This window comes from Capricornis sumatraensis, chromosome 20 (genome assembly GCF_032405125.1).
Source record: "Capricornis sumatraensis isolate serow.1 chromosome 20, serow.2, whole genome shotgun sequence".
In the NCBI taxonomy this organism is placed as follows: Eukaryota; Metazoa; Chordata; class Mammalia; order Artiodactyla; family Bovidae; genus Capricornis; species Capricornis sumatraensis.
In genome coordinates, this window is record NC_091088.1 from 59695882 (window position 1) to 59723275 (window position 27394).

At 52.9% G+C, this 27394-nt stretch overlaps 1 protein-coding gene and 1 pseudogene across 1 annotated transcript; one reads left to right on the forward strand and one right to left on the reverse strand.

The window, feature by feature from the left end:
* The first annotated feature begins 857 nt into the window (after positions 1-857).
* Positions 858-1660, forward strand: LOC138096440 (large ribosomal subunit protein uL1 pseudogene; annotated as a pseudogene).
* Positions 1661-15859: 14199 nt separating this feature from the next.
* On the reverse strand, positions 15860-26328 carry MEIS3 (Meis homeobox 3). Its single transcript, XM_068992186.1, has 13 exons — positions 26317-26328; positions 24496-24671; positions 24129-24288; positions 23975-24025; positions 22716-22766; positions 22387-22536; positions 19448-19559; positions 19112-19260; positions 18110-18186; positions 17822-17880; positions 17640-17723; positions 17001-17070; positions 15860-15957 (listed from the first exon to the last, which is right to left on the reverse strand). The coding sequence occupies exons 1-12, from the start codon at positions 26326-26328 to the stop codon at positions 17021-17023; spliced, it is 1131 nt and encodes a 376-aa protein (XP_068848287.1). The 3' UTR covers positions 15860-15957; positions 17001-17020.
* Between the last annotated feature and the right edge of the window lie 1066 nt (positions 26329-27394).

A 27394-nucleotide genomic window follows, 5' to 3' on the forward strand; every position in this document is an offset into this window, starting at 1 on the left:
ACACACATCCAGAAATCACAACCGTCTCTGCTGGTCCTCCCCGTGGCCTGACTCTTATCCCTCCTGTTGCAGCGGCCACCTGATGTGTCCTGGGGTAGACCCCAGGAGTTGAGGCTGAACAGGGACCTCAGACTCCAGGTCCAGGGTCTGATCGCCCCTGGCGACTGCTCTCTCTCAGTCTGTCTCACGGCCTCTGCTTTCCCTCAAACTCAGAGACCCCGGCCTGGCCCATTCACGTGTGTGGCTTTAGGAGCTGGGTGGGGTGGGGTCAGTGCTCTGCGGCCCATGGGCTGCCTGGTGACGGGGGCCGTTCTGCTGTGCTGTCCGTGGGCAGGTCTCAGCCGTCCCCTCGGGACTCCTTGACCACATCTCCCCGACGGACGTGAAATGAGAGGGAATGCTGTAAACAACGGTGGAAGTAAATTCTGCAACTCAGGTTTGAAATCTGGGTGAGGCAGGATGGATGTGATCAAGACAGAGACCATCGTGGGGTAGAGGAAAGAACGAGACCCAGCAAGAAGGAAACAGAGACACAAACTACCTGAGCCCAAGAAGAAATAGATAAACGGCACAATGCTGTGTATCTGTTGGGTTGGTAAAGAAATTCATTTGGGTTTTTCATAGCAGCCTACGGAAAAACTCGAATGAACTTTTTGGCCAACTTAATACTAAGGCAATTTAATTCGTAGTTAGAGACGCAGAGGACAGGCTTGAATGGGTTCACTGGTGACCTCCAGCAGACGGCGACTGAAGGCATGACACTCAACAGCGGCTCATTCACAGTGTGGAAGAGGACGCCTCTGGGCCAGCACTGCCCTGATGCCAGAACCAGACCCAGAACCCCTTCCTCGAGGTTACAACTCACAGTCAGCCACAGATAAAGAACAGTAGTACATCGTGGCCAGGTGGCATTTCCTCTAGTGAAACAAAGTCGATTCAACATTTGAAAGTCAATTAACTCTCTTTTCCGGTTATCGCGGCGTAGGGAACCATGAGCAGCAAAGTCTCCTGCGACCCCCTCTACGAGGCGGTGCGGGAAGTCCTGCACGGGAACCAGCGAAAGCGCAGAAAGTTTTTGGAGACGGTGGCGCTTCAGATCAGCCTGAAGAACTATGACCCTCAGAAGGACAAACGTTTCTCGGGCACCGTCAGGCTTAAGTCCACTCCCTGCCCCAAGTTCTCCGTGTGTGTCTTGGGGGACCAGCAGCATTGTGATGAGGCCAAGGCTGTGGATATCCCCGACATGGACATCGAGGCACTGAAAAAACTCAACGAGAATAAGAAACTGGTCAAGAAGCTGGCCAAGAAATATGATGCCTTTTTGGCTTCAGAGTCTCTGATCAAACAGATCTCCTGAATCCTGGGCCCAGGGCTGAACAAGGCTGGCAAGTTCTCTTCCTTGCTGACCCACAATGAGAACATGGTGGCCAAAGTTGATGAAGTGAAGTCCACGATCAAGTTCCAGATGAAGAAGGTGCTGTGTCTGGCAGTGGCTGTTGGCCACGTGAAGATGACAGATGATGAGCTTGTGTACAACATCCACTTAGCTGTCAACTTCCTGGTATCATTGCTCAAGAAAAATTGGCAGAACGTCAGGGCCTTGTACATTAAGAGCACCATGGGCAAGCCCCAGCGTCTGTACTAAGGCACAGCTTAATAAACCATACTAAACCAAAAAAAAAAAAAAAGTCAATTAGTGTGATTCACCCTATTAAAAACAGAAAAGGCATTTGACAGATTTCAATACCTTGTGGCCTTGGATAAAGCCCCTTAACTTCTCTGCTCCAGCGTTTTTTTTCTCTGACAAGTGAATGCAGCTGAACTATTTTTCTCAGAAGGTTCATTTTGATACAGAAGTCCTGGACTTAAGTTTAATAATTAAATAAATATAAAAATAAAATTAATAAACAATTAGAATCAATAATAAAAACAAAAGTACAAGTAATAACATGATAATTAAACTAAACCAAATTAGAAAACTGCCCTACAAAAGATACTAAGAAAAATAACAAAAAATGCAAAGGCAAGTGTAGACTTGGAGAAAATATATATATGACAAATATGTCATATAATTAACTGTACATATTACATAGATATAGAAACTATGTTATACAAAAAATTCAAGTCAATAAGGTTTGAATTTGCTTTATAAGTGGCAAATACTGAATATAAACCCCCAAAATAGAAAAACATGGTTAATAAGCCCATGAAAAAGTACTTGTCATCATTAGCTGTCAGGGAAATGCTATTAAAACTGCAATAAATATCACAATAACGCTCATTAGAACGGCTAACATAAAAAACCCAATGCTAAGTCAGTATGTGGCACAAGCAGAGTTCCCATACGTTGCTGGTGGGAGTGTTAATTGGTAAAATGACTGGGGAAAAAATTCAAGAATCTCCTAAAATTGAGCCTGGGCGCGTCCTCTATGACCTGGCAGTTCCACTTGTAAACGCACACTCTGCAGAAATGCACAAGTGTGTTGTGTGTTGGCAATAACATTATTTGTAACTATAACCCCACCAAATGCCTATCGACAAAAGAATAGTTAAGTAAATCGTGATCAATTCTTAGAACAGAAGGGCCTAAACCACAGCTCCATGCAACCTAGTGGGGGTCACGGCAGCACCAACCAGGTTGCTGGAGGGGGCGCTCACGGTTTGTTTCTTGGTCTGGATGCTGGTGGCGCAGGTGGGTTTCATTTTCTGGGAAGATTCACCAAGCCAAAGATGCATGCACTTTTCTGTATATCATGCTTCAAGAGCAAATTTTTAAAGCTTGGTGAATGAATGCCTATCAACTTTGCATTGTGAGGGATCCCGCTACACTGAAGTGGTACAAATTCCCCTCAAAGAAGATGAAAGCACCCATTTCCCCAAGAGCCTCGCCAGCACTTAATCCTGGTCAGTCTGGGCCACCTATCAGAATAGACATGTTTCTCTGGGGAACTAAAGGATAGTAAGAGCTTCTGGAACTGTTAAGGAAGGCCATAGAAATCACCGTTGAGGAGCTGGGACCCAATTCTGATAGTTGCTCTTCCGGCCATCTCTGGGCATTTAGAGTTTCCTCCCTTCTTTCACATATTTTAAAATCTTGTAAAATTTATTTTATCTTAATTTTTGGTTGAACCGGGTCTTCCTTGCTGTGTGCAGTCTCTAGTAGGAGCAGGGGCTACTCTTCATCACATTGCGCCTGCTTCTCCTTGCCACGGCTTCTCTTATTGCAGAGAACGGACTCTAGAGCTCAGGCTCAGTGGTTGGGACCCACAGGTTTAGTTTCTCCACAGCATGTGGAATCTTCCCAGACCAGGGATCAACACATGTCTCCTGCATTGGCAGGCAGATTCTTACCTGCTGCGCCACCAGGGAAATCCCTATTTCTCTAGTTTCAGTACCTTGAGTTGGAAGTCATTTTCAGGGGTCATAACAGAAAAGGGATAGAGACAATAAGAGAAATGTTTTGAGGGGGTAAAGTCATCATAAACAAAGCCAAAAGACAAGCAGCAGACTGGGAGAGGTGTTTGTAACATCTATGATGAAGCTTAAGGTCTAGAATATATAAAGAGCTGCTACAAACCAATGAGAAAATGACAAAGAGCCTAGGAAGGACAGAGTCAAAAGATTTGAGTCCACACAGAAGAGGAAATAGAAATGGCCCAGAACAGTGTACAAAGATGCTAAGATTCACTTGCAATTAGGGGAAATAAGAATGATTAATTCAGTACAGCCTGTTTGGTAGGACATTCGAGAGAATCTATCAAATGACCTGGTAAAAATGCCCCTTCCCTTGGACTAGTGATTCTACCTCCAGGAAGTTATCCTATAGATACACGTATGTCTGAAAATGACGTATGGTCAAGGATATTCATGCCGGCTTTATTTGTAGGAGCAAAAGATGGGAAACAGCTTAAATGTCTCTCCATATGAAACTGCTTAAATATTAATAAATCCCACCCAATATAATGGACCACTATGCAGACATGCCAAACAAAAGCAGGCTTTGTGCTGACACAAAAAATATCTCCAAATTATACTAAGTGAAAGGGAGCAAGTTACAGAACCATGTGTCAGATGATCCCATTTTTTGAAAAATGGAAACATTTTGTGTGCGTGCGTGCGTGCTTAGTCATGTCCAACTGTTTGTGACCCCATGGGCTGCCAGGCTCTGCTGTTCATGGGATTCTCCAAACAAGAATACTGGAGCAGGTTGCCATTTCTTCCTCCAGGGGATCTTCTCAACCCAGGCATCGGACCCACATTTATTTTGTCTTCTACACTGGAAGGCGGATTCTTTACCCCGAGCCACCCACCCGGGACGCCCTCTGCATACGCGGATGCCCTTTGCATATACTCAGGTACCTGAATAGCATTGCACACCAGCTGAAACAGATTCACCGCAAACTTAACTAATGGTCGTCTCTGCAAAGGGGAGCGAGGGAGAGGAGGGGAGGGGAGGCAGGAAAGAGAGATTTTCTTTTTAACTGTATTGAGGTCCAGTTTAGATACAATAAAACGTCCGTGCATTTTTGGCAAACACAGCTGTGTAACCACCATTCCAATCAAGACAGAACATTTTCTAAACTCCAGAAAGTTCCATGGTTCCTGCCTCTCATGGTCAGTGTCTCACGGCAGCCTCAGCCCCAGGCTGATCTTTTCTCTGTCACCATTTATTAGATTTCTCTTTTCTAGCTGCTACTGCTGCTGCTAACTCTCTTCAGTCGTGTCTGACTCTGTGTGACCCCATAGATGGCAGCCCACCAGGCTCCCCCATCCCTGGGATTCTCCAGGCAAGAACCCTGGAGTGGGTTGCCATTTCCTTCTCCAATGCAAGAAAGTGAAAAGTGAAAGGGAAGTCGCTCAGTCGTGTCGACTCTTCGAGACCCCATGCACCGCAGCCTACCAGGCTCCTCTGTCCATGGGATTTTCCAGGCAAGAGTACTGGAGTGGGGTGCCATCGCCTTCTCCGTCTCTTTTCTAGAATTTCACATAAATGGAGTCATACAGCATGTCCTTTTTGTGGTATTCCATTGTCTGAATATGCCACAGCCTCTTCATTCTCTAAATGTTTGGGTTATTTCCAGCGGGGAGGTACTATTTATGAAATAAAGTTGCTATGAATGTTCATATGTAAGGTTTCATGTGGACCTGTTTTCATTTCTCTTGGGTAAACACTTAATGACCGGAATCGCTGCCTTAGGTAATTGCTACACTTAAGGTGAGTGTATGTTTATGTTTCAAAGAAACTGCTAAACAGTTTTCAAAGTGGTTCATCGTTTACCTTCCCTCTCACGGTACGAGTGTTCCAGTAGATCCACTTCGTGGTTTTTAATTTGCATTTCTCTGTTCCCTGATGACAAATGATGACGTGGGGCATCTTTTCATGTGCTTATTGGATATTTGGATCGTCTCTTTTGTGCAGCACCCATTTATGTGTTAGATCTATTTTCTGTTGGGTTGTCTTTTTTCCCCACTCGTTTGCAGAGGTTCTTTAGATAGTCTGGATACAAATACGTGTTGAATGCCTGTACTACCAATGTCTTTTTATTTGTGGTTTGCCTTTCTATTTTAACGATGTCTGTTGAAGAGCAGAAGTTATTAGTCTTAACATACTTCAGTTTGTCCAATCTTCCTGTACAGTTAGTTTTTCTGTGTCCTGTTAAATACATCCCACAACTATTTATTGAGCATGTATTATATCCCAGGCTGGAGAAGGAAATGGCAACCCGCTCCAGTATTCTTGCCTGGAGAACCCCGTGGACAGGGGAGCCTGGTGGGCTGCTGTCCATGGGGTAGCACAGAGTCGGACAGGACTGAAGTGACTTAGCATGCATGCATGTATTGGAGAGGGAAATGGCAACCCACTCCTGTGTGTTCTTGCCTGGAGAATCCCAGGGACGGAGGAGCCTGGTTAGCTGCCGTCTATGGGGTCGCACAGCGTTGGACACGACTGAAGCTACTTAGCAGCAGCAGCAGCAACGTCTCTAGGAATCTGGACGGGAAGTCTAAACTTGGCTTTTAGGAAGCTTTCCACCGCAAACGCACACATGTGCAGACTGTGTGACGTGCTTCGGCTGTTTCTCTAGAGGGGAATTTACTGTGATGCTGGTGCCATCGATGCCTCAGGACCCTTACTTGTTCGGACCTTTCTCAAGATCCTGCACCTTATGCTTTGGTAGTTCTATATTTTTCCAAAGTAGGGCACCCCAAATCGTATGAACCTCAGGCCCCATAAAACCTGGATCTACCTCATTATAACAAAAAATTCGAAGCCACAAAGACTCTCATCAGTTGAGTAATGGCTGAGTAAATTTGGCCCTGGAGCTCTCCTTGGTTGTAGAAAAAGCAAAGTCTCCACTCAGGGTAGAATCATGGACTCAGCATGGACTAGGGGACTCACCTAGTGAGTCCAGTGGCTAAGACTCAGAGCTCCCAATGCAGGGGCCATGGATTCGATCCCTGGTCAGGGAACTAGGTCCCACATCCCACAAACAACTATGAGTTTGCATACCACAACTAAAGATCCCACATGCCACAACTAATACTTGGTGCAGCCAAAGTAAAAAATAAAAATAAATATTAAAAAAAGAAAATGGACTCAGGAGCCAGACGATCTAGATTCAAATCCTAACCTTGCTACATAGTTGCTGTGCAACCTTGGACAGGTTACCCAAACTCTCTGGACATCACCTGCTCCATCTGCAAAATGGAGGGTAATGAGAATATCTTTCTTGCTGGATTGTTTCAAAGATTAAGTTCATCCGAAAAGATTAAGTGAATCCATATATGTTATATAAAATGCTTAGAACAGGGCCTGACACATAGTAAGCATTATTTGGGTGTTTGCAATTACACCAAAGTGCGTGCAACTTCACTTGGAAATTGGAGAGAAGTAGAGACAGTTCAAAGAGCTTCCCAGGTGTCACCAGTGGTAAAGAACCCACCTGCCAATGCAGGAGATGTAACAGACACTGATTTGATCCCTGGGTTGGGAAGATTTCTGGAGGAGGGCATGGCCACCCACTCCAGCGTTCTTGCCTGGAGAATCCCATGGACAGAGGAGCCTGGAGGGCTACAGTCCATGGGGTCACAAAGATTTGGACATGACTGAAACAACTTAGCATGCATGCTTGGGCACAGATGGTTCAAAGGAGAGGAAATTCTGCAATCGGTGCTCAAGACTTCTGACAAATGCTCTTAACTTTTGACCCACTGCTTGTACAAGATCTTGGGAATGTATCCTAAGGAAATGGCCAGGAGTTTGGGGAAAAGTATAAGGAAGAGGCAAGTGTAAGGCAGGTCCATCAGAGCGCTGTATAGGACAGAAGGAATCATCATCATGGTCGTGGGGGCGGGAGGCCTCTGTGTCTACTAACCCAGGGGTCAGACGCACCTGTAATAACCGGAGTGTGTCTATGTTTGGATGCTTTGTGCAGAAAGCATATGGGCTCTGCCTTCATTCACAATGGGATTCATTGAACTAACCTCATGCTCAAAGCCTCTTGGGTGCAGCATTCCAGAGGACTTTTTTCCCCTTTATTACTTTTTCCAGCTTTTCTAAATTGTATATAATGGAGAAAACTTAAAAAAATAAGAATTTCCGCAAAAAAAGAATATTCAAAGGTGTTTGCTATTATGCTATTGGAAGAAAAAAAGACCAGGAACAGCCCAGAAGTGGAATAGGAAATAGGTTTTTTACAATCATTAGAATGGCACACCAAACAAAGCGATATTGCACAGCTTCCAGCAAATTTAATTTAGAAAGAATTTAGAATGACCTGGAGAAATACTCATGATTAGCTACAGAGAAGAATTAAATGAAGAGGACACAGACACCCAGTAAAACCCTTGGGCTCATATAGAAGACTCATGACATGTCCTCTTCTCCCAGGGTTCCCCCTATACACACACACGCACACGCGCGCGCACGCGCGCACACACACACACACACACAACTGCTTTGGTCAAGGTCACTGGTGGCCTCAGTTGTTAGTCTTTGGTGTTCATCTAGGTCGTCCTCATCTTAATAATAATCAGCAGCCAATGGCTCACTCTTTTTTTCCCAGGACTAACCTCCTTTTCGGAGAAGGCAGTGGCACCCCACTCCAGTACTCTTGCCTGGAAAATCCCATGGACGGAGGAGCCTGGTAGGCTCCAGTCCATGGGGTCGGTAATAGTCAGACACGACTGAGCGACTTCCCTTTCACTTTTCATTTTCATGCACTGGAGAAGGAAATGGCAACCCACTCCAGGGTTCTTGCCTGGAGAATCCCAGGGATGGGGGAGCCTGGTGGGCTGCCGTCTATGGGGTCGCACAGAGTCAGACATGACTGAAGCGACTTAGCAGCAGCAGTAGCAGCAACTTCCTTTTCCCACTCCCAGTGCCAAAGTAACCATCTTCTCTGGGAGCAAGTGCGTTCTGCCATTTCCCCACCTGCCACGAGCCAAGGGTTCAGCACTTTATCTTCAGGTGCCATGTAGAAATTGGGTGGCGCTCTCACTTCTAAAAAGTCTGGCTCTGGGACTTCCCTGGTGGTGCAGTGGTGAACATGCCACACTCCCAGCACAGGGGGCCTGGACTCAGTCCCTGATTGGGGAGCTGGATCGCACATGCTGCAACTAGAGCCGGCTGTGCACCGCAAAGACAGACTGGCCTTTTTCCCCACGTCCCTGCCCTGGCCTGCTGCTGCTGCTGCTGCTGAGTCGCTTCAGTCATGTCCGACTCTGTGCGACCCCATAGACGGCAGCCCACCAGGCTCCCCTGTCCTGAAACCCACAGGAGAAGCATTCCCTGTCTCGCCCAGCTTCTGGTGATTGGCTGGCGATCTTTGGCATTCCTTGGCTTGTATCTGCACTACTCCAGTCCTCCGTCTTCATGTGACTGTCTTTTCCTTCTGGAGTGTCTGTCTGTGTCCAAATGTTCCCTTTTAATAAGCAACATTTTTATAAGGAACATATTAACAGTCATGTTGGATTAAGGCCCACCCCCCATGACCTCATCTGAACTTGACCGTCTGCTAAGACTCTCTTTCTAAACGAGGTCACGTTCACAGGTGAGGATTTCAGTATATCTCTTTGGCGGACAGAATTCCACTCATAACACCCCCCAGTCCACTTTTCCACGTGGCCGCCTGAGGGGCAAAGCGCAAACCCAATTCTGTCCTTTCTCTGCTCTACATTCTTCCAGGACAATGGAATATTATCAGCCGCGAGCCGGAGGGACCTTGAAAATACTGTGCTGAGTGAAAGAAGGCAGACACAAAAGACTTCATGTAGAGTGATTTCATGTATAATCAAAACATTCACACTTATTATATTTTGCTTAATAAGAAATGTCCAGAACAGGCAAATCCATAGAGTCAGAGAAGGGATCGGTGGTTGACTGGGACTGGGCCTTGGGATGGGGAATCCAAAGTGAGTGCTAAGGGGTTGAGAGTTTATTTAGGGAGTGATGAAAATGTTCTAGAATCGACAGTGGTGAGGGAAGCACAACTCTGTGAACACACCGAAGGCACTGAACGATACACTTTCAATCGGTGAATTTTATAGTATGTGAATTATATCCCAGTAAAGCCACCCAGGTGGCGCTAGTGGTAACGAACACGCCTGCCAATGCAGGAGACATAAGAAACGTGGGTTCGAGCCCTGGGTCGTAGATATCCCCTGGAAAAGGGCATGGAAATCCACTCTGGTATTCTTGCCTGGAGAATCCCATGGACAGAGGAGCCTGGTGGGCTACAGTCCATAGCGTCGCAAAGAGTCGGACACGATTGAAGCGACCTAGCAGGCACAAGCCTGCTATCTTTCTGGCGCCCCAGCGCCCTCTGGAGGAAGCCCGAGCTCATTGCCTGCTCCTACGTTCTAGCGCGTCCGCTCACGACCACCCCATACTGCTGTGGACACGAAACTCACAAGAGGCTACAAAGCCACGCACACAGAGAGACTGCTGTGTACAAGGAGGTCCCCAGTTATAAAGACTCGCTTGGCCACAGGACCCCACCCAGACACATCCCCAGACACAGCTGTGGACCATACCAGGTAGCCCTGTGGCCTCGTCCACCATCCCAGTCAGACACCAAGGTGGGCATTCTGCCAGCTGTTGAGAATGTGTACCTCAATTGTGCATTCCAGAATCGGGCAAGTTATCACACGATGGATTTGGGGATGCCCTGGGCCACGGTGAGACGCGTCTGAGCAGAATAAAAACTAATCACCTGAAATCCACGAGGTCCCTCTGACTGATGGCCACGGTGACATTTGAGGTCTTCAGAAATCAGCGTTAGCTCAGATACCAGTGTCTGGAAGTCCCTGAAAGTCTGATTATTTCTTTTCCCCCAATGCACAGTGACCCTGGTCAAAGGCTCCAAGTCCCTTTGGGGAAGACTGGTAAAACGATTAACAGTGTGAATTTGGGTCAGAGTACTGGGGTCCTTAATTGAGGGGTCCTGGTCTCCCCTCATTCGAGGAGTCCTGGATCTGTGACCTGGGGATTGATGGAGGAGCCGTGATTATCCGGTTTTAGGATTCGGGTTTGACTTTGTTTCACTAGACCCAAAACTCTCCCACGCATACAGACCAAGTAAGAACTTAGTGAACAGGGTATCTATTTTCCCCTTAGGAGTGTCAAAATCAACTACCAGGGCCTCTTCTGATCGCCGTTTACCGGGCTGTCCCTCGTGGTGGCCACGCCCACACGCGGTGGTCACGCCCATCGCGCGGTGGTCACGCCCACCCGGCCTTTGGCTGCTCGTTGCCACGTCTTGGTCCCAGCCGCCCGGATCCGATGATTCTCCACTGCGTTTAAGTTGCCCAGTTCAGGGGCGGCCACCATGAGGTCTGGTCTGCAGAGAAGAGCTGCGGTGGGGACACAGCCAAGGCTATGGACACACGCAAGGTGGTCCCCAGTTACAAAGACCCACCGTGCCCCACAGTCCCACCCAGAGGCTCGTAGTCATGGACACACGCTCACACGGAGGCATACAACCTATATCGAGGGACAGCGTAACAGCCACAGCCACCACGCATCCCTTCGCCAATGACATACATCCCTTTCAGGAACAGGCTCGGCGGCGGACGCAGTCCTGGTGGCGGCCACTACACCAGCAGCCACACACACACACACACACACACCCTCCCCTCCCCACGCACACCACCCGGACCCACTACCACCCAGCATGCAGGCCACGCCGCAGACCCGTTAGAGTCCCCACCTCCCTGGGCCCGCCCCACTCAGCAACACCCACCCGCTGCACAGGCTGCCCCAGAAAGCAGGGTTCAGCTGGTTCCTCACCTCAGGAAGTGGGGGAGGTATTTTTAGTTACAATTAACCTTCCGTCCAATTTCTCTTCTCCCCCATGGCACATTCAATTGGTTTAATTAGAAAGGATTAAATGAAAGGTATTTCCAGTCGGCGCTGGAGAAGGTGGGGGAGGGGGAGAGAGGAGCTTCCCCTCCCCCACTTGCCGACCTCCCAAGCTGCCCCCTCGCCAGCCAGGCCAGGTCACACTAATGTGAGAGCTTCCTCTCGGAGTTGCTCTCAGGTCTTGGCCCAGCCCTGTCCCCTCCCTCTAATCCTCCCCTGTGTATGTGTGTGTGTTCAGACACGACTTCTCAGACTCTTGGCCCTCCTATGGGCCAGGCTCCTCTGTCCATGAGATTCTTCAGGCAATACTACTGGAGTGTGTAGCCATTCCCTTCTCCAGGGGATCTTCCCGACCCAGAGATCAAACCCAAGTCTCCTGCATTGCAGGCAGAGTCTTTACTATCTGATCCACCAGGGAAGCCACTGGAAGTCCTTCTTGCTATCTAGCTCTCATCCATCCCATTTCAGTCCCGGAAAGTTTGGGGAGAGACAAACTCTAATCACAGTCACTAGAACGATATCTAACTCAGAAAGCAGTTTGTGGCAGGATTCTTAGAATTAGTATTATTTTTTTTTAATGAGAGGCTGTGAAGCAAGTGGTTAGTGCACAGGCTTCTGAGCTGCCAGACTATGCAGGTTAGAATGGCAACCTCCACTCTCCAGCTCTGTGACCCTGAGTGAACGATTTCACCTCTCTGAGCCTCAGTTTCCTCATCTGGGAAATTGGGTCAGTGATCACACCTCCTCCTGGGGTTTAGTGTAAGAGTTTACTTGGTTGGTAGATATAAAGCATCTAGAACAGTCTTTGGTTGTTTTAGTCGCTCAGTCATGTCCAATTCTTCGTGACCCCATGAACTGTAGCCCATCAGGTCCACTATCCATGGGATTTCCCAGGCAAGAATACTGGAGTGGGTTGCCATTTCCTTCTCCAAGGGGTCTTCCCAACCCAGGGATCAAACCCGCATCTCCTGCTTTGCAAGCAGTTTCAGGTAGATAAATGTATGAAAGAAGCGTTGGCACTCCACATCCCTACCCTGCTCTGCTTCTTAAGACACCATCAACTTCTAACAGACTAAATGACGTGTTCATCATGGTCTTCCCCACTAGGATGTCGATCCTCGCCCCAGGGTAGGGTCGGTCTCTGTCTTGTTCACTGATGAGCAGAGGGTGAGTGCCCAGGATATGCCTGCAGCCAAGGAGGAATGAATGAGGAAAAGCAGCTGAGTCTCAGAACTACAGAATTGCTTTCTCTGCTCTCCACCTGTTTCCCAGGCACCTGCTGGGTGTAAGGTGCTGTCTGATGCCCCTGGTCACTGCAGTGACAGAGAAAAACAAGTTCCTGCCTTCCGGAAGGGCTGAGATTCCAGCCAATAAGTGTTAGTCACGCAGTTGTGTCCGACTCTTTGCGACACCATAGACTGTAGCTGGCCAGGTTCTTCTGTCCATGGGATTCTCCAGGCAAGAATACTGGGGTGGGTTGCCATTCCCTTCTCCAGGGGATCTTCCTGACCCAGGGATTGAACCCAGGTCTCCTGCATTGCAAGCAGATTCTTTACCACCCGAGCCACCAGGGAAGCCCCCAAGGAGATGGGCAAATAGGCGATGGAGAGTTCCAGGGAGGGGCTGACAGCGGGCAGGGAAGGAGGTGGTGAGAGAGCGGTGAATGGAAGGGGGTCCTTTGCTTTGGCTGTTCCTGTGTCTTCACAGAGGCGACCTGTGAGCCAGGAGGCTGTCCCAGGCACAGGGAAGAGCTAGGACAGATGCCCCGAAGGGGGACAGAGTTGGTCATTTACCACAAACAAGGTCCAGACCTAAGCATCTTAGAATCTACACTGGTGTCTTGGGAACAAACGCAGGACCATCAGGCCCCAGAGTCAATAGCAACTGATCGTCAGATGAGGGGGGCTCCCAGGTGGCGCTAGCGGAAAACCCGCCTGCCAATCCAGGAGGTATAAGAGATGCAGGTTTGATCCCTGGGTCGGGAAGATCCCCTGGAGCAGGGCATGGCCACCCACTCCAGTATTCTTGCCTGGAGAGTCCCATGGACAAGGAGCCTGGAGGGCTACAGTCTATAGCATCGCAAAAGAGTCAGACACGACTGAAGCAGGTTTGGATGAGGCACATTTGACCCATGACCACCTCATCCGGGGCCGAGTGGCTCCCCCTGGAGCTGGGCAGCGAGTGGGCAGCAGACATCTGCTGAGCGAATGAATGAATGAATGAACAAAATCTCCTTTTACAGTCTTAGGATTTGGGTCTCCTGAGTCATGAAACCAGTCTTAGGATTTGGGTCTCCTGAGTCATGAAACCAGGCCCGGGAACTCTGCCAGGCCCCTTCACACCAGTCATCTCAGGCCTAACGCAGCCTTGGACAGAGAAGACCTGAGGCCCCAAGCCTCAGTTTCCTTGTTGCACGGTGCAGCTTGTTAGGAGATGTGTGGGGGGGGTGGGGTGGGGGAGGGTGGGTGGAGCTTGAAGGAGGCTGTGAGGGTCTCCATATGTCTCCAAGCATGTCTGAGACCTCCAAGTGTGTTTTGCATGGCTGGTAAGTATCCAAGTGGGGATTTGAACCCAGAAATGGTGGGCTGGAGTCTGGATTCGTGACCTCCCTGCTGTCTGGCTGTTCTGGGCAACTCTGTTTCTGGAACTTTGCCTGGGTCACCAGCAAAGCCACCTGCTTGACTGTGTGTGTGTCAGCCCTCTGCCACAGTCCTGTGGGCACCCTTCACACGGGTGTGACATGCTGGGAGTCTGGGAGAGTGCGAACACTGGCGTGTGTGAGCACAAGTGAGAATGAACTTGCGTGTGTGTGAGTGGGAGCGTTGTGGTGTGACTGTGTGTGTAAAAACCCATATGTAGGTGGCTGATCTGTGGCTGTTCCTCGAGTTCCCCAGCACACGTGTGTGTGTGTTTCCACATCTCTCTGCATGTTTCCGAATGTACTCGACCCCCCAGGGGGTGGGTGAGCAGGCAGATACCCCTCCTCCTAGGGAGACAGGTCATCGAAACCCAGAAAGAAAAGAGGCAGAGAGTTCAGAGCAGGGGCTTGATGTGGGGAGACAGAAACTGAAAAAGATGGAGAGCGAGCGAAACAGTGGGAGGAACAGAGCTAGCGTGGCGCCCGCCTCGTCTGTCTTCTCTGGGGAGGCAGCTCTGGTAAGCCGAGAGCCCCAGCTGGCTCAGTCTGCCCATCAGCGGGCAGACTGAGTCTCTTCAGTGACAAATAACAGCTTCTGCCTTTGGTGAGCATAGATGACCTGCCAGGTGCCCTTCTGAGCCCTTCCCTCGGGAAACCTCCATGAACCAGCACAGCCATCCTATCAGGTAGATAACTGCACACCCACTCTCCGGATATGGACACTGAGACCCAGCAAGGTGAAGCTACTTGTTCAATGCACCAGAGCCATTATGTCGCAGAGGCGGGATCTGAACCCACACTGGTCAGCACTGCTCTCAACGGGCAAGGCTCCTCACCTCCTAGGCTGTTTGTCTCCCAAGGGGCAGGTGGAGAAAGCCATCTGTGAGCCACCACGTGGGAGGTGGATGCAATAGTCCTTTGTCCCTCCCTCTATCCACATCTCTTTCGATTTGAGCTTGCAGCTCCCCACACACCCCCCGTAAAGGGTGGACTGTATTTTTCTTCCTTTGAATCGGGGCTGGCTCTTCATATTTCTGGGGGTCAAGAGAAGATAGTGGAGATGGACCAGATCTGAGCCAGGGCCTCAAGAGGCCACGAGCCCCTCTGTTCTCTCTTAGGGTCCAACCAAGCCTGTATTCTAACTGAACAAACCAAACAGCCTGCTGGTCTGTCACCATGCAGCCCAGTCACTCCTGTTGTCCCCACTGCCTACCAGCAGAGCTTCCTCGCTGACCCGTGACTGGGCACATATACACGAGAGAGCCCTGTTGAAGCCACCAGAACTGCCCAGCGGAGCCTAGGACACTAACCCATAGAAAAATGAGCTAAAAGTTAATTGGCCTTTTGAATCATGAAGCTTTGGTGTGGTCTGTTACATGGTGAGAGCTGACTGATACACGCGGAGGGCCTGGGGAGAGAGCAGGGGACAGACTATCAATTATTGTTATAATTAGCAACTCATGAGCTTCACACTATGAGAATTTGAATCCTGGAAGAGACCCACGAACTCAGACTGGTGGCTTTTTAAGACTTTATCATTAAAAAAAAGAGAAGACAGCAGAAGAGGGAGGTAGGGGGAGAGGGGAAAGAGAGTGGCGGGCTGGGAGGATGAAGGGAACCTCCCCAAATGTCAGATCCAGGTGACCTTCCTTCCCTGATGGCCCCAGCCCACCCCCAATCCCTTCTCTGTCCTGCGGGTCCCCAGCCAGCATCTTCTGAAGACCCAGGCCTGAGATCTCAGCTTGGGTTTTGAGCAGAGGTGACGGCACAGTGGGGTGCAGGGCTGGGAGGCCTTGTCTTTGTCCGTGAGAGACCCTCGAGTGGGCACTCAGGCCCCTCATGTCACAGCAGGGTCCCAGGGAGGTAGGCGTTGAGTTGCGGGGGGGTGCGTAGGAGGTGGGCCAGGTGGTAACCAGAAGCAGGTAAGAGCCTGAAGCGGTCACAGTCCAGAGGGTGGGGTCTGTGAGGAGGAGAGGAGAAGCCAAGTCAGGAGGCAGCGAGGGGTCTGGACCTCGATCAGGCCTCCTGTGCCATCAACCCTAGAGGGAGAGACAGAGGCAGAGAATCGGGGCAGACATGGGAGAGGGAGAGAGACAGAGAGGAAAAATGAAAAGACAGGGAGGCAGTCAAGATAAAGGGATAGAGACAGGCGAGAGGGACAGACAGAGCAGGACAGAGAAGAGACACAGAGATAATCAGAGCTGCAGATGTGGAAGAGAAAGAGTGAGAGAAACAGAAAGACAAAGGAAAAGGCAAGGTTTGGGGAGAGAGAGAAAAGAGTGGAGAGAGAGGAGAAAAGGCAGCTTCCTGGGGTAGCAGGAGGAGATGCTCCCTCCGCCACTGCTGTCCCAGAGGTCCCCTGGGACCAGGGCCCTCCTGTCCATGGTTGGTCAGGGCAGAGCTGTGATGCCCATGGACCCGCCAGGCCCTGAACAAACCTGTCCATCTCTCTTTCCAGGCTCAAGCTTCCAGAGTCCTCCATATGTCAGCCCTCGCGGGTCTCCACTCTCATCTCCCAGCCTTTCTACGGGCCCTGAGTTTATTACTTACCCATTTGACTTACCAACCTCAAGCCGGCCTGAGCGGTTGTGGGGGGAAGAGGGGTCTGGCCCAAAGGACTGTCTCATAGCCTTTGCATATCCTGTTCCTTCCTTTCCTGTTTCACTCCTCGTATTCTCCTGGTCTCAGATCCAAAGTCCCCTCCTCCAGGAAGCCCTCCCTGAACTTCCCAGCCTGGGTCCAGTGCCCACTCTGGGCTCTTCCAGTTCCTGGGTTCCCTCCTTCCAGCCCTGCTTACTGTAGGTCATTACCGTCTAGGGGCAGGCCTGTCTGGACTGTGAGTTGCACATGGGCAGAGCTGAGGTGGCATAGTCACTGCTGTGTCCCCAGCACAGGGCTGGGCACCCTGCTCTGGGTGGGCTCACTACGGGAGTCTGAAGGTCTTACAAAGGGTTTGGAGTAGCATAACCCCCAACCCAATGTCCCTAGACCTAGGACACTCACATTTCTCCTGACTTCAGCCTCTATAGATAATGCCACTCTCCTTCTAAGTTCAAACTCATCCCCATTGATCCTGGAAGACAAAAGTAGGATATTAGTGGGTGTTCACCAGACACCTCCATATGCCCCTCCCACTTCTTTCCTGAAGAGAATCCTCTATCAGGACAAGCTGAGTCATCATTTGAGAGGCTGGTGGTAGTTTAGTTGCTAAGCTGTATCTGACTCTTGCGATCCCGTGAACTGTAGCCTGCCAAGCTTCTCTGTCTGTGGGATTTCCCAGGCAAGAATACTGGAGTGGGTTGCCATTTCCTTCTCCAGGGGATCTTCCCGACACAGCGATCGAACCCGTGTCTCCTGCTTTGGCAGGTGGATTCTTTACTGCTGAGCCACCAGGAAAGCGTGTTTAAGAGGGTGCTGGTCCTTTAAGCGAATATGGAGCTTTCCGCTGGATGGGTGAAGTCTGGAAGAAGCAAACTCTGGGAGGAAAACACGGAGCAGGAAACCTGTGTTTGCATCTCCAACTCCCCTCTTATGCAAATGAAGCATTTCAACACCGTAATCCCAGAAGGAGGGGCATCATCTTGTTCAGGGGCGGGGCCTGGTGCCCTGGGGTGCGGCTTAGTTAAGGGGGCGGGGCCTTACCTGGAGGCCTGCCGGTCACGTGTGACTGAGTTTCGGTGTAGCCCGCCATGGGCTGGCCCTCTGGGCTGAAGGCCGCACCCTGCCCTGTTGAGGGATGCAGGCTGAGCCCCAGGATGCCTGGTCCAGGCTTCGGCACTCCCCTAGAAACACGAGGCCCCCCTGTCCCCACCTTCTCTCTGTACCTGTGCGGTTGGATTGATCGATCATCGGTTGCACGATGCGACGCCGGGCGTTAATGAACCTGCGGCGGGGTCATGGAAACGGAGGAGGGTGCAAAGAGTGAGTAGAAGAGAGGCCGAAATGAACACTGAGAGGCAGAGAGCGAGTGGGCTAGAGAGGACACATAACAGGGGCCGCCGGAAGAAGAGAGGCTCTGAGGGGCTGCGGGGCCTCCTTCAGCACCGCGGACAGCGCCCGGCCTCCCACCCCGGGCAGGCCCACGGACCGCCCAAGCCTCCTGTGTCACTCACCAGTTGTTGACTTGCAGGATGGTGAGCCCCGTGTCCTGCGCCAGCTGTTTCTTCTGCTCCTCTGAGGGGTACGGGTGCTGTAGCCACCAGCGAGAGTTACCCGGCTTGCCAGGCTGCCCTTTGATCCCCAAGGCCTGGCCTGCCCAGATTCCCCAGAGGGATTGGCGAGCCCAGGTGGGGGCAGGGCTGGGAGAGCCTTCATGTCTAAGCTTCTATGCTCCCCAGAGCCCAACGGAGGGAGGCAGAGCCAAGCTTTGGGCAATTACCCTTGCATCACCTCCCCCAACCCCACCCCACAACCTCTTCCAGCAATTAGAGGCTAATTAGCCAACTCTCATTAGGGAGGTGGAGCTGGGGTTGGGTGGGACTCCACCACCCCGGGGAAGGGAGGCAAAGCCCAGCACCAGCCCTTGCTGAGTCCATTAGGTCCTTGTGTATGTCTCTCCCTGTCCCAGTCTCTATCCTTCCTTGTGTCTGGCTGGCTGGCTCTCCCCCTCTGTGACTCAATCTCCCCTTGTGTCTCTCTTGCTCTGATTCAGTGCTCCCTAAATCTCCCCATCCCCAACTTCTTTTCAGCCTCCCCTTGTCTATCTTCCTGTCTGTATTTTACCATCCCTGTCCGAGAGGCAGAGGGGTGCAGCGATTAAGGCCAAACTGCCGGCATTTGAACCCACTTCGGGCGTGAGACCTTGATCTCCTCATCTGCAAAATGGAGCTAATAACATCCTGCCCTCAGAAGGATATGTTTTGCTGGATGGTGGATGATTGACGAATGGGTGGGTGGGTTGGAGGGGAGGACTGAACGAGTCAGGAGTCCTTGGTGGCAGCCGGCACACAGCTGGCATCCACGGATGTTTGCTCTTGTCAGTTCCCATCTGCTTGAGAGTTTCTCTCAATTTCCCCCTGCCTCAGCCTCCCATCTCCAGGTCACAGTCTCTAGGCAGTCATCCTGCCCCGTCTCTCTCTCTGCCCATCGCGTGCCCAGGGCCCCAGCACTCTCACCGAGAGGTGCTGGAACAACCAGGCTCTCATGATGTTGGTGGCCACCTTGGGGAAGATTCCTCTCTTCTTGTTCCGCCGCCGCTCCTGGTCCAGCTCCTCATCCTCTCCCCCAGAGCTGGGAGAGGCCACACTGGTGTCCAGTCCGTCTCCTGAGTGGGGAGAAGGGATGCTGTGCTTGTGGACAGGGAAGTGGGGGGCCAGAGGGACCCAGAACCCTCCTCTGAGGCACCACACCACACCCCAGTGACCCTTGCCCCTCTGGAAGTCCTACCTGCTGCCTAACTGCAATCCGCAGCCTGACCCCTGCCTTTCCCCTCTGCTTCTCAAGTCTCTTACCTTGGTCACTGGAGTTGTCCCCACTCTGAGAGGCCAGGCCCCCGCTGGATGGACCTGGGGTCCCCAAATGTACAGACCCGCTGTCTTCATGGTCTCTAATCCATGTAGTATTCTGGAAAGTAGGAGTTGGAAGTCAGTGTCAAAGCTTGGGATGCAATATACAACAGTGACTAAGACCACAGGCTCTGGAGCTAGGACTCTTGAGTGTGAAGCCTGTCTCTGTCTCTTTGCTGGCTGTGTGACCTTGGGCAAGTCACTGCACCTCTCTGTGCCTCAACTGGAAAAATGGAAAACAATAACCGTCCAACCTACCCCCTCCCAGAGTGGTATTCAATGAGTTAATTTACATAAAGGCACATAGCGACTGTTCAGTAAAGATGAGCTTGTACAGATCTCCCGAACCTTATCTGAAATCCTTGGAAACCAGCACTGTTGCAAAATTCTAAACTTTCCACATCTTTCAGCAGTAAAACCAGTGCCCATGCCCATGCCATGTATTTCCTAACACCCACAGCAGGGAATGGGGCATAACCTCGTCATCAAACTCATTAACATTTCTGTAGCAAAATGGATGAATACTTAACTAAGTGGAATAAATAAGGGCTATAAATAGCCTCTCATTAGTTCAGGTCAGATTTTGCTGCCAAATGAGTTTGCACTAAACTTAAACGGGGAAAAAAAACCCTACCAACTTTCAGTTTTCAGGGATTTGGGGGGCTCCAAATTACAAATCAGAGAGTCCAGAGCCATATTTTCTTTATCCAAACTCCTACAGGTTTTGAGGAATTTGACGATGCATTGAATTCACCTCTGTCCCAGCTTTGTGTCCCAGGAGGCCTACCGACCCGGATAGATACATCAAAATCATCAAGACTATCGTTCAACTGTTGGGAGGCAGCTTGGGCGAAAATGGGGGTGGAAACAGCCACAGGCAGTTGTTGAGCCCCAGGGTGAGCCCTTCCCCTGCTGAATGTCCTAGACCCTGCTCACTGCGTTGTAATCAGTCCCCCAGCCCCGCAAATAACCCAGAGTGGATGTATCATCTGCCAGGGCTCAGCCTGAAACACTTGGTGGCTTAGAGAAGTTTCCTCTGCGCTCAGAACATCTGTGCGGAATTTAGAGTGTGTGGGCCTTGGGGATGGGCTGTGTGCAGACGGTAGGATCATCAGGTCGGAAGGCTTTTGAGCATCGTTCGAACTGTCACCCTCCCCTTCTGGCTCTGGATCCATTCGGATGCTGTGGGTGCATGCGTGTAAAGTCGCTTCAGTCGTGTCCGACTCTTTGTGACTCTATGGACTGCAGTCCACCAGGCTCGTCTGTCCGTGGGATTCTCCAGGCAAGAACGCTGGTGTGGGTTGCCATGCCCGACCTAGGAATCGAACCCGTGTCTCTTATATCTCCTGCATGGGCAGGCGGGTTCTTTACCACCAGCACATCAGTGTGCCCGATGCTGTCCCGAGTCTGCCGTGAGGCATGTAAGTGTAAACGTGCTTACGTCCCTGCCCATCACGGCAAGGGCGACCCTGGAGAGGAGGCATCTGTGACATGGTCGTCACCTGGGCAGAGCTGAGACACACAGCGGTGTTTGAGCATGGTTGTGTCACTCTCGGGACTGGCCAAGTGGCTGTATCTGACGAGGGCAAGGCTACGTTTAGTTTTCTAAGCTGGTGGCTTTAGTTAGAAGGGCCGGGAGTGTGTGTGGTTATCCTGATTCCTGCATGAGCTGCCTGGCGACTCCATGATTCTGTGCATCTGGAGGGAGGTGTCATGGCCACGGGAGTGTGCTGGTGGCTGAGTGAAGATATGGAATGTGACTGTGCCTCCGAGGGAGCTGCAACGGGTCAGCACATGCACAGGGTGTGCCACTGAGAGGGTGCGTATTATGGGTTGTTGAGCTTCCCTCGTGGCTCAGCTGGTAAAGACTCCAGCAGCAATGCAGGAGGCATACAAGAGATGTGGGCTTGATCCCTGGGTCGAGAAGAGCCCCTGGAGAAGGGAAAGGCTACACACTCCAGTATTCTTGCCTGGAGAATCCCATGGACAGAGGAGCCTGGTGGGCTACAGTCCACAGGGTCGCAAAGAGTCGGACACGACTGAAGCGACTTAGAACGCGCACTCATGGGCAGAGGCTCACCTGTGACTTCTGTCTGCGCATGCTCAAGTCTACACAGTTGTGGTGCGGCTATGCGCCTGTATCTGGGGGCGGGTGTCGTGTTGTAGAATTGTGGAGTGTGTTGATAGCGTGACTGCCTTGTGGGCGTGGGCCTCCTTGGGATCTGCATGGCTGTTGTGTGACTATTACCTGGGTGCTCAAGTCTATGAAACTGCTGTCTGATGGCATCTGAGACTGAATGGATCTGGAGCCACGTGGTCACTGACTGGCAAGGTGTGTGCCCACGCCAGCTGAAGTCCGACTGTTAGGGGACTGGGGTGACATGTGTGTGCCTGTGGGCAGGCACCGTGGTTGCTCTGGGTCTAAGTGTGACTGCAGCTGAGTTTGTATGGCAGGAGCTGGGGCCGTGTGGGTGGCTATTTTGTGCCTGGGGTCTGTGCACTGCGCACACGCACACACACACACTTTAGAACGGCAGTGTCTCGGGCAGGCTGTGAGATTTACGGCCCTGTTATGCCGCTGGGCTGTGTGTGTTTAAGAGTGCATGCATGTTATCAACTGGCTGTGAGATGTGGCTGTGTGTGAACCTGTGTGGGTGTAGCCCAGTTCACAGGGGGTACCTGCAGCTGTTTGGGTGTTCGTGCGTGCTCCCGTCCAGCTGTACCGCAGTCTGCACAGCTGTGGCACCGTCGGCGCCTATCCCATGGTCAGGCTGTGCCTGGCTGTGCCTGCCTGAGGCTGTGTCATGGTGCGCATGACCCACCCCCGGCTCTCTGGGCATGCCTTTGGTGGCAGGGCAGTGCCTGCTGCCCCATGCCGAGCCCACCTGGTCTGGGAGGCTGGGGCAGGAGGCCGGGCAGTCGTCGAGGTCCTCTCTGCAGCTGCTGTCCCGATCCTCGATGACCAGGTCGATGGGCATCTTCCCCTTGAGGCAGGTGATGTAGCGGTGACAGAAGTTGTCGCACAGGTCGTGGACCTGAGGGGGCACCGGGGTTCTGGGGGGGCCACCCGGGGGCCAGGGCTGGGGTGCGCGGGGTGGGGGTGGCCGCCTGCTCCAACTCTGGTAGGGAGAGAGCCTGAAGGAGGGGCGGAGGGGGCAAGGAGGGGAGGGATGGGGGGCAGGGGAGGCTGTGCGGGGAAGTGAGAAGCACTTACCTTCTCCAGCTCCAGCAGGTGGAAGCGGAGCACTTGAATGGCCTGTATCATCTGAAAACAGACAGAGGAGGGGGGAGAGGGAGGGAAGAAGGGAGGGAGACAGAGAGGAGGAGGAAGAGGCGGAGGCGAAAGAAAGAAGGCGAGGAGGAGGAGGAGGAACAGAGACAGAGAGACAGAAGAAGTGCATTGGATGACAGAGAGAGAGTACAAAGAGCAAAAACCAGTCGACAGAGGCAGAGAGAAATTGACCACAGAGACGGAGGCCCAGGAGAAAGGAAAAGGCAGTGTGAGGTTGAGATCAGAAATAAAGAAATGAAGCAAGAGGTGCCAGAGGCAGAAGAGGACTCATCACAAGAGGTGTGAGCTAAGGTCAGCTCTAATAAAAACACCCCATCCTTTGCCTGCGTGGCCTCTGATCTAGGTCCCACCCTTCAACTGAAAACTACATTTCCCAGAGTCCTTTGCCAAAGGGTTCAGCCAATAGGAAGCCCTGGTGGGAGCTGGACCAGGAAAGGAAGGTACAAGCTGGGGTATTTATCCCTCTCTGCTTCTCCTCTCCTCTCTTCTCTTTCTCTCTGTTCTCTCTCCTCTCCTCTCTCCTTTGCAGCCAAGTGGTTTCATTTATTTAGGTGTGGACTCTGTTCTGCTGACTGATAGAACTAGCTAACTTAATGAGTCCCCAATCTGTGCCAGGCATTGACTCAATATATACCCAGAATGGGGCTTCCCAGGTGGCGCTAGTGGTAAAGAACCCTCCTGCCAATGCAGGAGATGAAAAGAGAGGTGGGTTCCATCTCTGGGTCAGGAAGATCCCCTGGAGGAGGAAATCCTACCCACTTCAGTGTTCTTGCCTGGAAAATCCCATGGACAGAGAGGAGGCTGGCAGACTCCAGTCCATAGGGTCGCAAAGAGTTGGACACGACTGAAGCGACTTAGCACGCACATACTCACAATAGCCTTACACGATAGAAATTATTACTAGCTACACTTTACAGATGAGGAAAAAGGGCCCAAGGAGGTAGACCTGCTTGCCCTGGATCTTAGAACTAGTAAGTGTAGTTGAGATTTGAACTGAGGCCATCGAATCCCTGTTCACAAACTCTAAGCTACACTGCACTGCACATGGCAAAAATTATCACTATTTGAGGATGTGGGTCAGGTGGTCTCCTCTCGGCTCCCACAATCAACCCCAGGGCTACGGAGGGTGGAACAGGAGACCCTCTTGGAGGAGGGGGTGTTGGGGAGGGCCCAGGTCTCACCAGATTGTCCAGCTCTGGGTTGGAGGAGAAGAGGGGCCTCTCGGAGCGGACCTGGGAGAAAGAGAGAGGCAGGGGAGGGCACATCCCATCTCCTGCCCACGCCCCCCGCCACTTCACTGGCTCTCCTGGGACACCGAGGATGGTGCATGCCCACCTGCTTGGCAAAGGCTGCAATGTCTTCGTTGAAGGAATCGGAGGAGCAGACGTCACTGCCCGGGGGTGTGCCCAGCCCAGTCCCAGCCCCATCACGGGGAGAACACGTGGCCAATTCACATTTCTCAAAGACCAGGGCTAGCAGCGGGAAGAGCGGGTGGCTGGGGGAAGCAGGAGGAGAGAGGGTTCACGAGGGGTGGGCGGGGGTGGGGTGGGGCTGGGAGGTATGGTGCAACCGGGAGGTGGACAGGAGACCCAGAGGAAAGAGGTGGAGAGACAGACGCAGAAGGAGAGAGACACATCCAGAGAGACAAAGAAACGGGGTGGCGGGGGCGCATCCCGAGAGCCCTCAGCCTTGTCCCACTCACCCATAGATCTCATCTTTCTCCCTTCTCAGGCCGTCACTGTCCAAGCCCGGGGGCTGGGGAGGCCGATGGGGGCCGTAGGGCCCGGGGGCTCTCGGTGCCGAGGACACTGCCTCCGAGAAGCCAGCCAGGGCTGCGGTGCTGTCCACGATGCCGGGGTAGTGGGGCAGCTCATCGTACTGGGGGGGAGGTGAGAGGGGAAGCCCCAGGGAGGTGTCGACACAACAAGAAACCTCCCTACCCTCTCACCCAGGAGATGCCCCCGCCTTGCCCAGCCACCTGCCCTCCTGTCTGCATAGAGCTGTCCGGGTGGGACTGAAGGCTCCCTCCTCAAGCTTTCACTCGGACCCAAGGACTGTGAAAAATGTCCCATCAGAGATTCCCGATGTATGGGCAGGAGGGTCCAAGGGAGGGAGACTGACCCAGGTCTCAGATCTGAGGGTCGGGGCATCAGGGATTGGCTAGTTGGTAACTGTCAGCTTCTCCCAGAGTGAGGAGGGGAGAGCTATTCAGAGAGAAGGGGAGAGAAGAGAGAGACTGGGAGGGAAATGAGAGAGAGAGAGAAAGCTTAGAGGGAGGGAGAGAGACAGAGAGAGAAATGTTGGGAGAGGGTAAAAAAATCAGGCAAAGAGAGAAGGAGACAAGAGATAAGGAGAGATGCAGAGACAGAGGGAGGAGTAGAGAGGGAGAGGGACACAGAGAGAAGATACAGGAGGAACAGAGAGAGAGATGGAGACCGAGAGGCAGAGGAGGGGAGAGAGGGGAGCAGGAGGGAGAGATTGATTTTTGCTCATGGACACTGCCTATCAAAGCAGTGCACTGTTTGTACACAGATGTACGCATACCATCTCCCCGACTTCAATTTCATTTCACAGGCCAGTATGCACATCTGAGTGCATCTTAACAACTTGTCACACTCCACTCCCCATGTGAACCCACACACACACACACACACACACAGCCAAAAGCCAGGCTCAGGAATGAATGAAGGAAGGAAGGAAGGAAGGCATCAGACGTTTAGCACCGTGCCTGGCACACATTCAATACACACTTGTTGAAACCAAGTATAACCCAGCACAACCACACAAACCCACTTGTGCGGACCGCCCCAAAGAGAAGCCAAGCTTGAGATTTCTCTCTCCTATCATCACAGAAGCAAACGCACCGGGGAAGCCAGGGAAATCTGAAGGCACCCGGGTCCCACCCTTTCCTTTGAGGGAGAAACTGAGGTTCGAAGAGGCAGAGAGACTGAACAGGGGGGAGTTTCAGCGTTCCTGTCATAGCGGAGGGCTCTGAGTGTGTCTCTGCCCTCTTCTCCTAACTTCTCCTGAGTCCTGAAGTTGAATCCAACCGCCCCCCACCGCTCATCGCGGCACATCTTAGGACGGCCTGGAATCCTGTGGTGTTCCTGTCCCCTCCCACCCCCCACCTCCACTTCCAAAGATGCATGCTCACCTCTTCGCTGACCTCTCATCCCCCAGGACCAGGAGAGAGAGAATCCCTCGGCTCTGCCTGGCCAGATCCACCTCCCCAGCCCTGTCCCCACCCCTAACCCTCCGAGAGGACTTGGAACAAAAGTAGACGTGGGAGAAGGATGGGGGAGGGCAGGAAGAGAAAGGGGGTGGGATAAAGCGCCTGGGATGGAGGGGGAGACCGGGGCAGAGAAGGGGAGACTGAGGGGCAGGGAGAGGGGACGAGAGAAAGGCAGCGAGCGCGCGGGGCTGAAGGGGGCCACAGCTCCCCAGGGAGGCGATGGAAGGATGCGAAGGGGGGTGGGGGTGCGACGACCGACCGGGGCGCAAGATCGCCCGCCCTCACACCTACCCTCCGGGCCATGGGCTGATGCCGGCGGCAGCTCCCGGGTCCCTCCAGGGCCTGGCCGGCGGGGAGGGCGCAGCCGGGGGCAGCGGCCCCAGATGGCCCGCGGTGCCGACGCCAGGGGGTGGGGCAGGAGGCTGGGTGCCCGGCCCCCCCACCCCCACCGCTGTCAGCGGCAGGCGCCCGGCAGTGCGGAGGCTCCGAGCATGGACCCCCAGCCTCCTGCCCCCGCGGGGGTCACGGCGAGGGAAGGGGCGAGCAGGCGAGGGAGGGCCGCCCGAGGCCCCTTCCCCGGGGCCCCCAGCCCCTCCCCCGGGTCCTGGGAGGAGGGAACCAGCCCGAGACCCGGGGACCGCGAGGCGGGGGACAGAGGCGCGCGGGGGGCCCGGGCCCGGGTGGCGGGGGGCGGCGGGGGGCGCGCGGCGGCTCCCAGCGCGGTGCGGGGTCCCGGCGTTGGCGGGCCGGAGGGATGCTGGCGGCTCCGTCTCGCTCTCTCCCCCTCTCCCGGTCTCTCCCTCTCTCTGCGGTCACATCCGGAAGTTCCACAGCGGAGATGCTTAACCCGCTGTCCGCCGGCGGCTCGGCCGCGGGCCGGGCGGGGCGGGGCGGGGGCGTCCGGGGCCCTGCCCCCTCCCCCTCCGCCTCCCCGGGGCTGCGGCCGCTTTCGGGGCGGCTTTTTGTACGGGAGCCTCCGCGCGTCTGGTCCGCCCGGGTCCCCACCCCTCCGGCCTCCCTCTCTCCGCGGCGCCCCCTCTCCCCCCGCCGCGCTCGGGTCTTCTCCGCCTTCTCCCCCTCCCGGCCGCCCCGGGTCCTTGTCTGTCTGTCTCTCTCTCCCCCTTTTCCACCCTTCGCCGTCTCTCTCTCTCCATCTCCCTGCTTCACTCTTTTCCTCTAGATCTTCAAGTCTGTCTTCCTGTCTCTCTCTTTGTGTCTCTGTCTCTCGCTGTGTCTCTCCTTTTCACTCTCATCTCTGCCCCCTCGCCATACATCTATGCCTCTCTCCAGACCCCCCAGACTCCCCACGGCCCCCTTCCCGCCTCACCTTTTCCTTGCTCTCTCTTTCTCCCTGTCTGTCTGTCTGTCT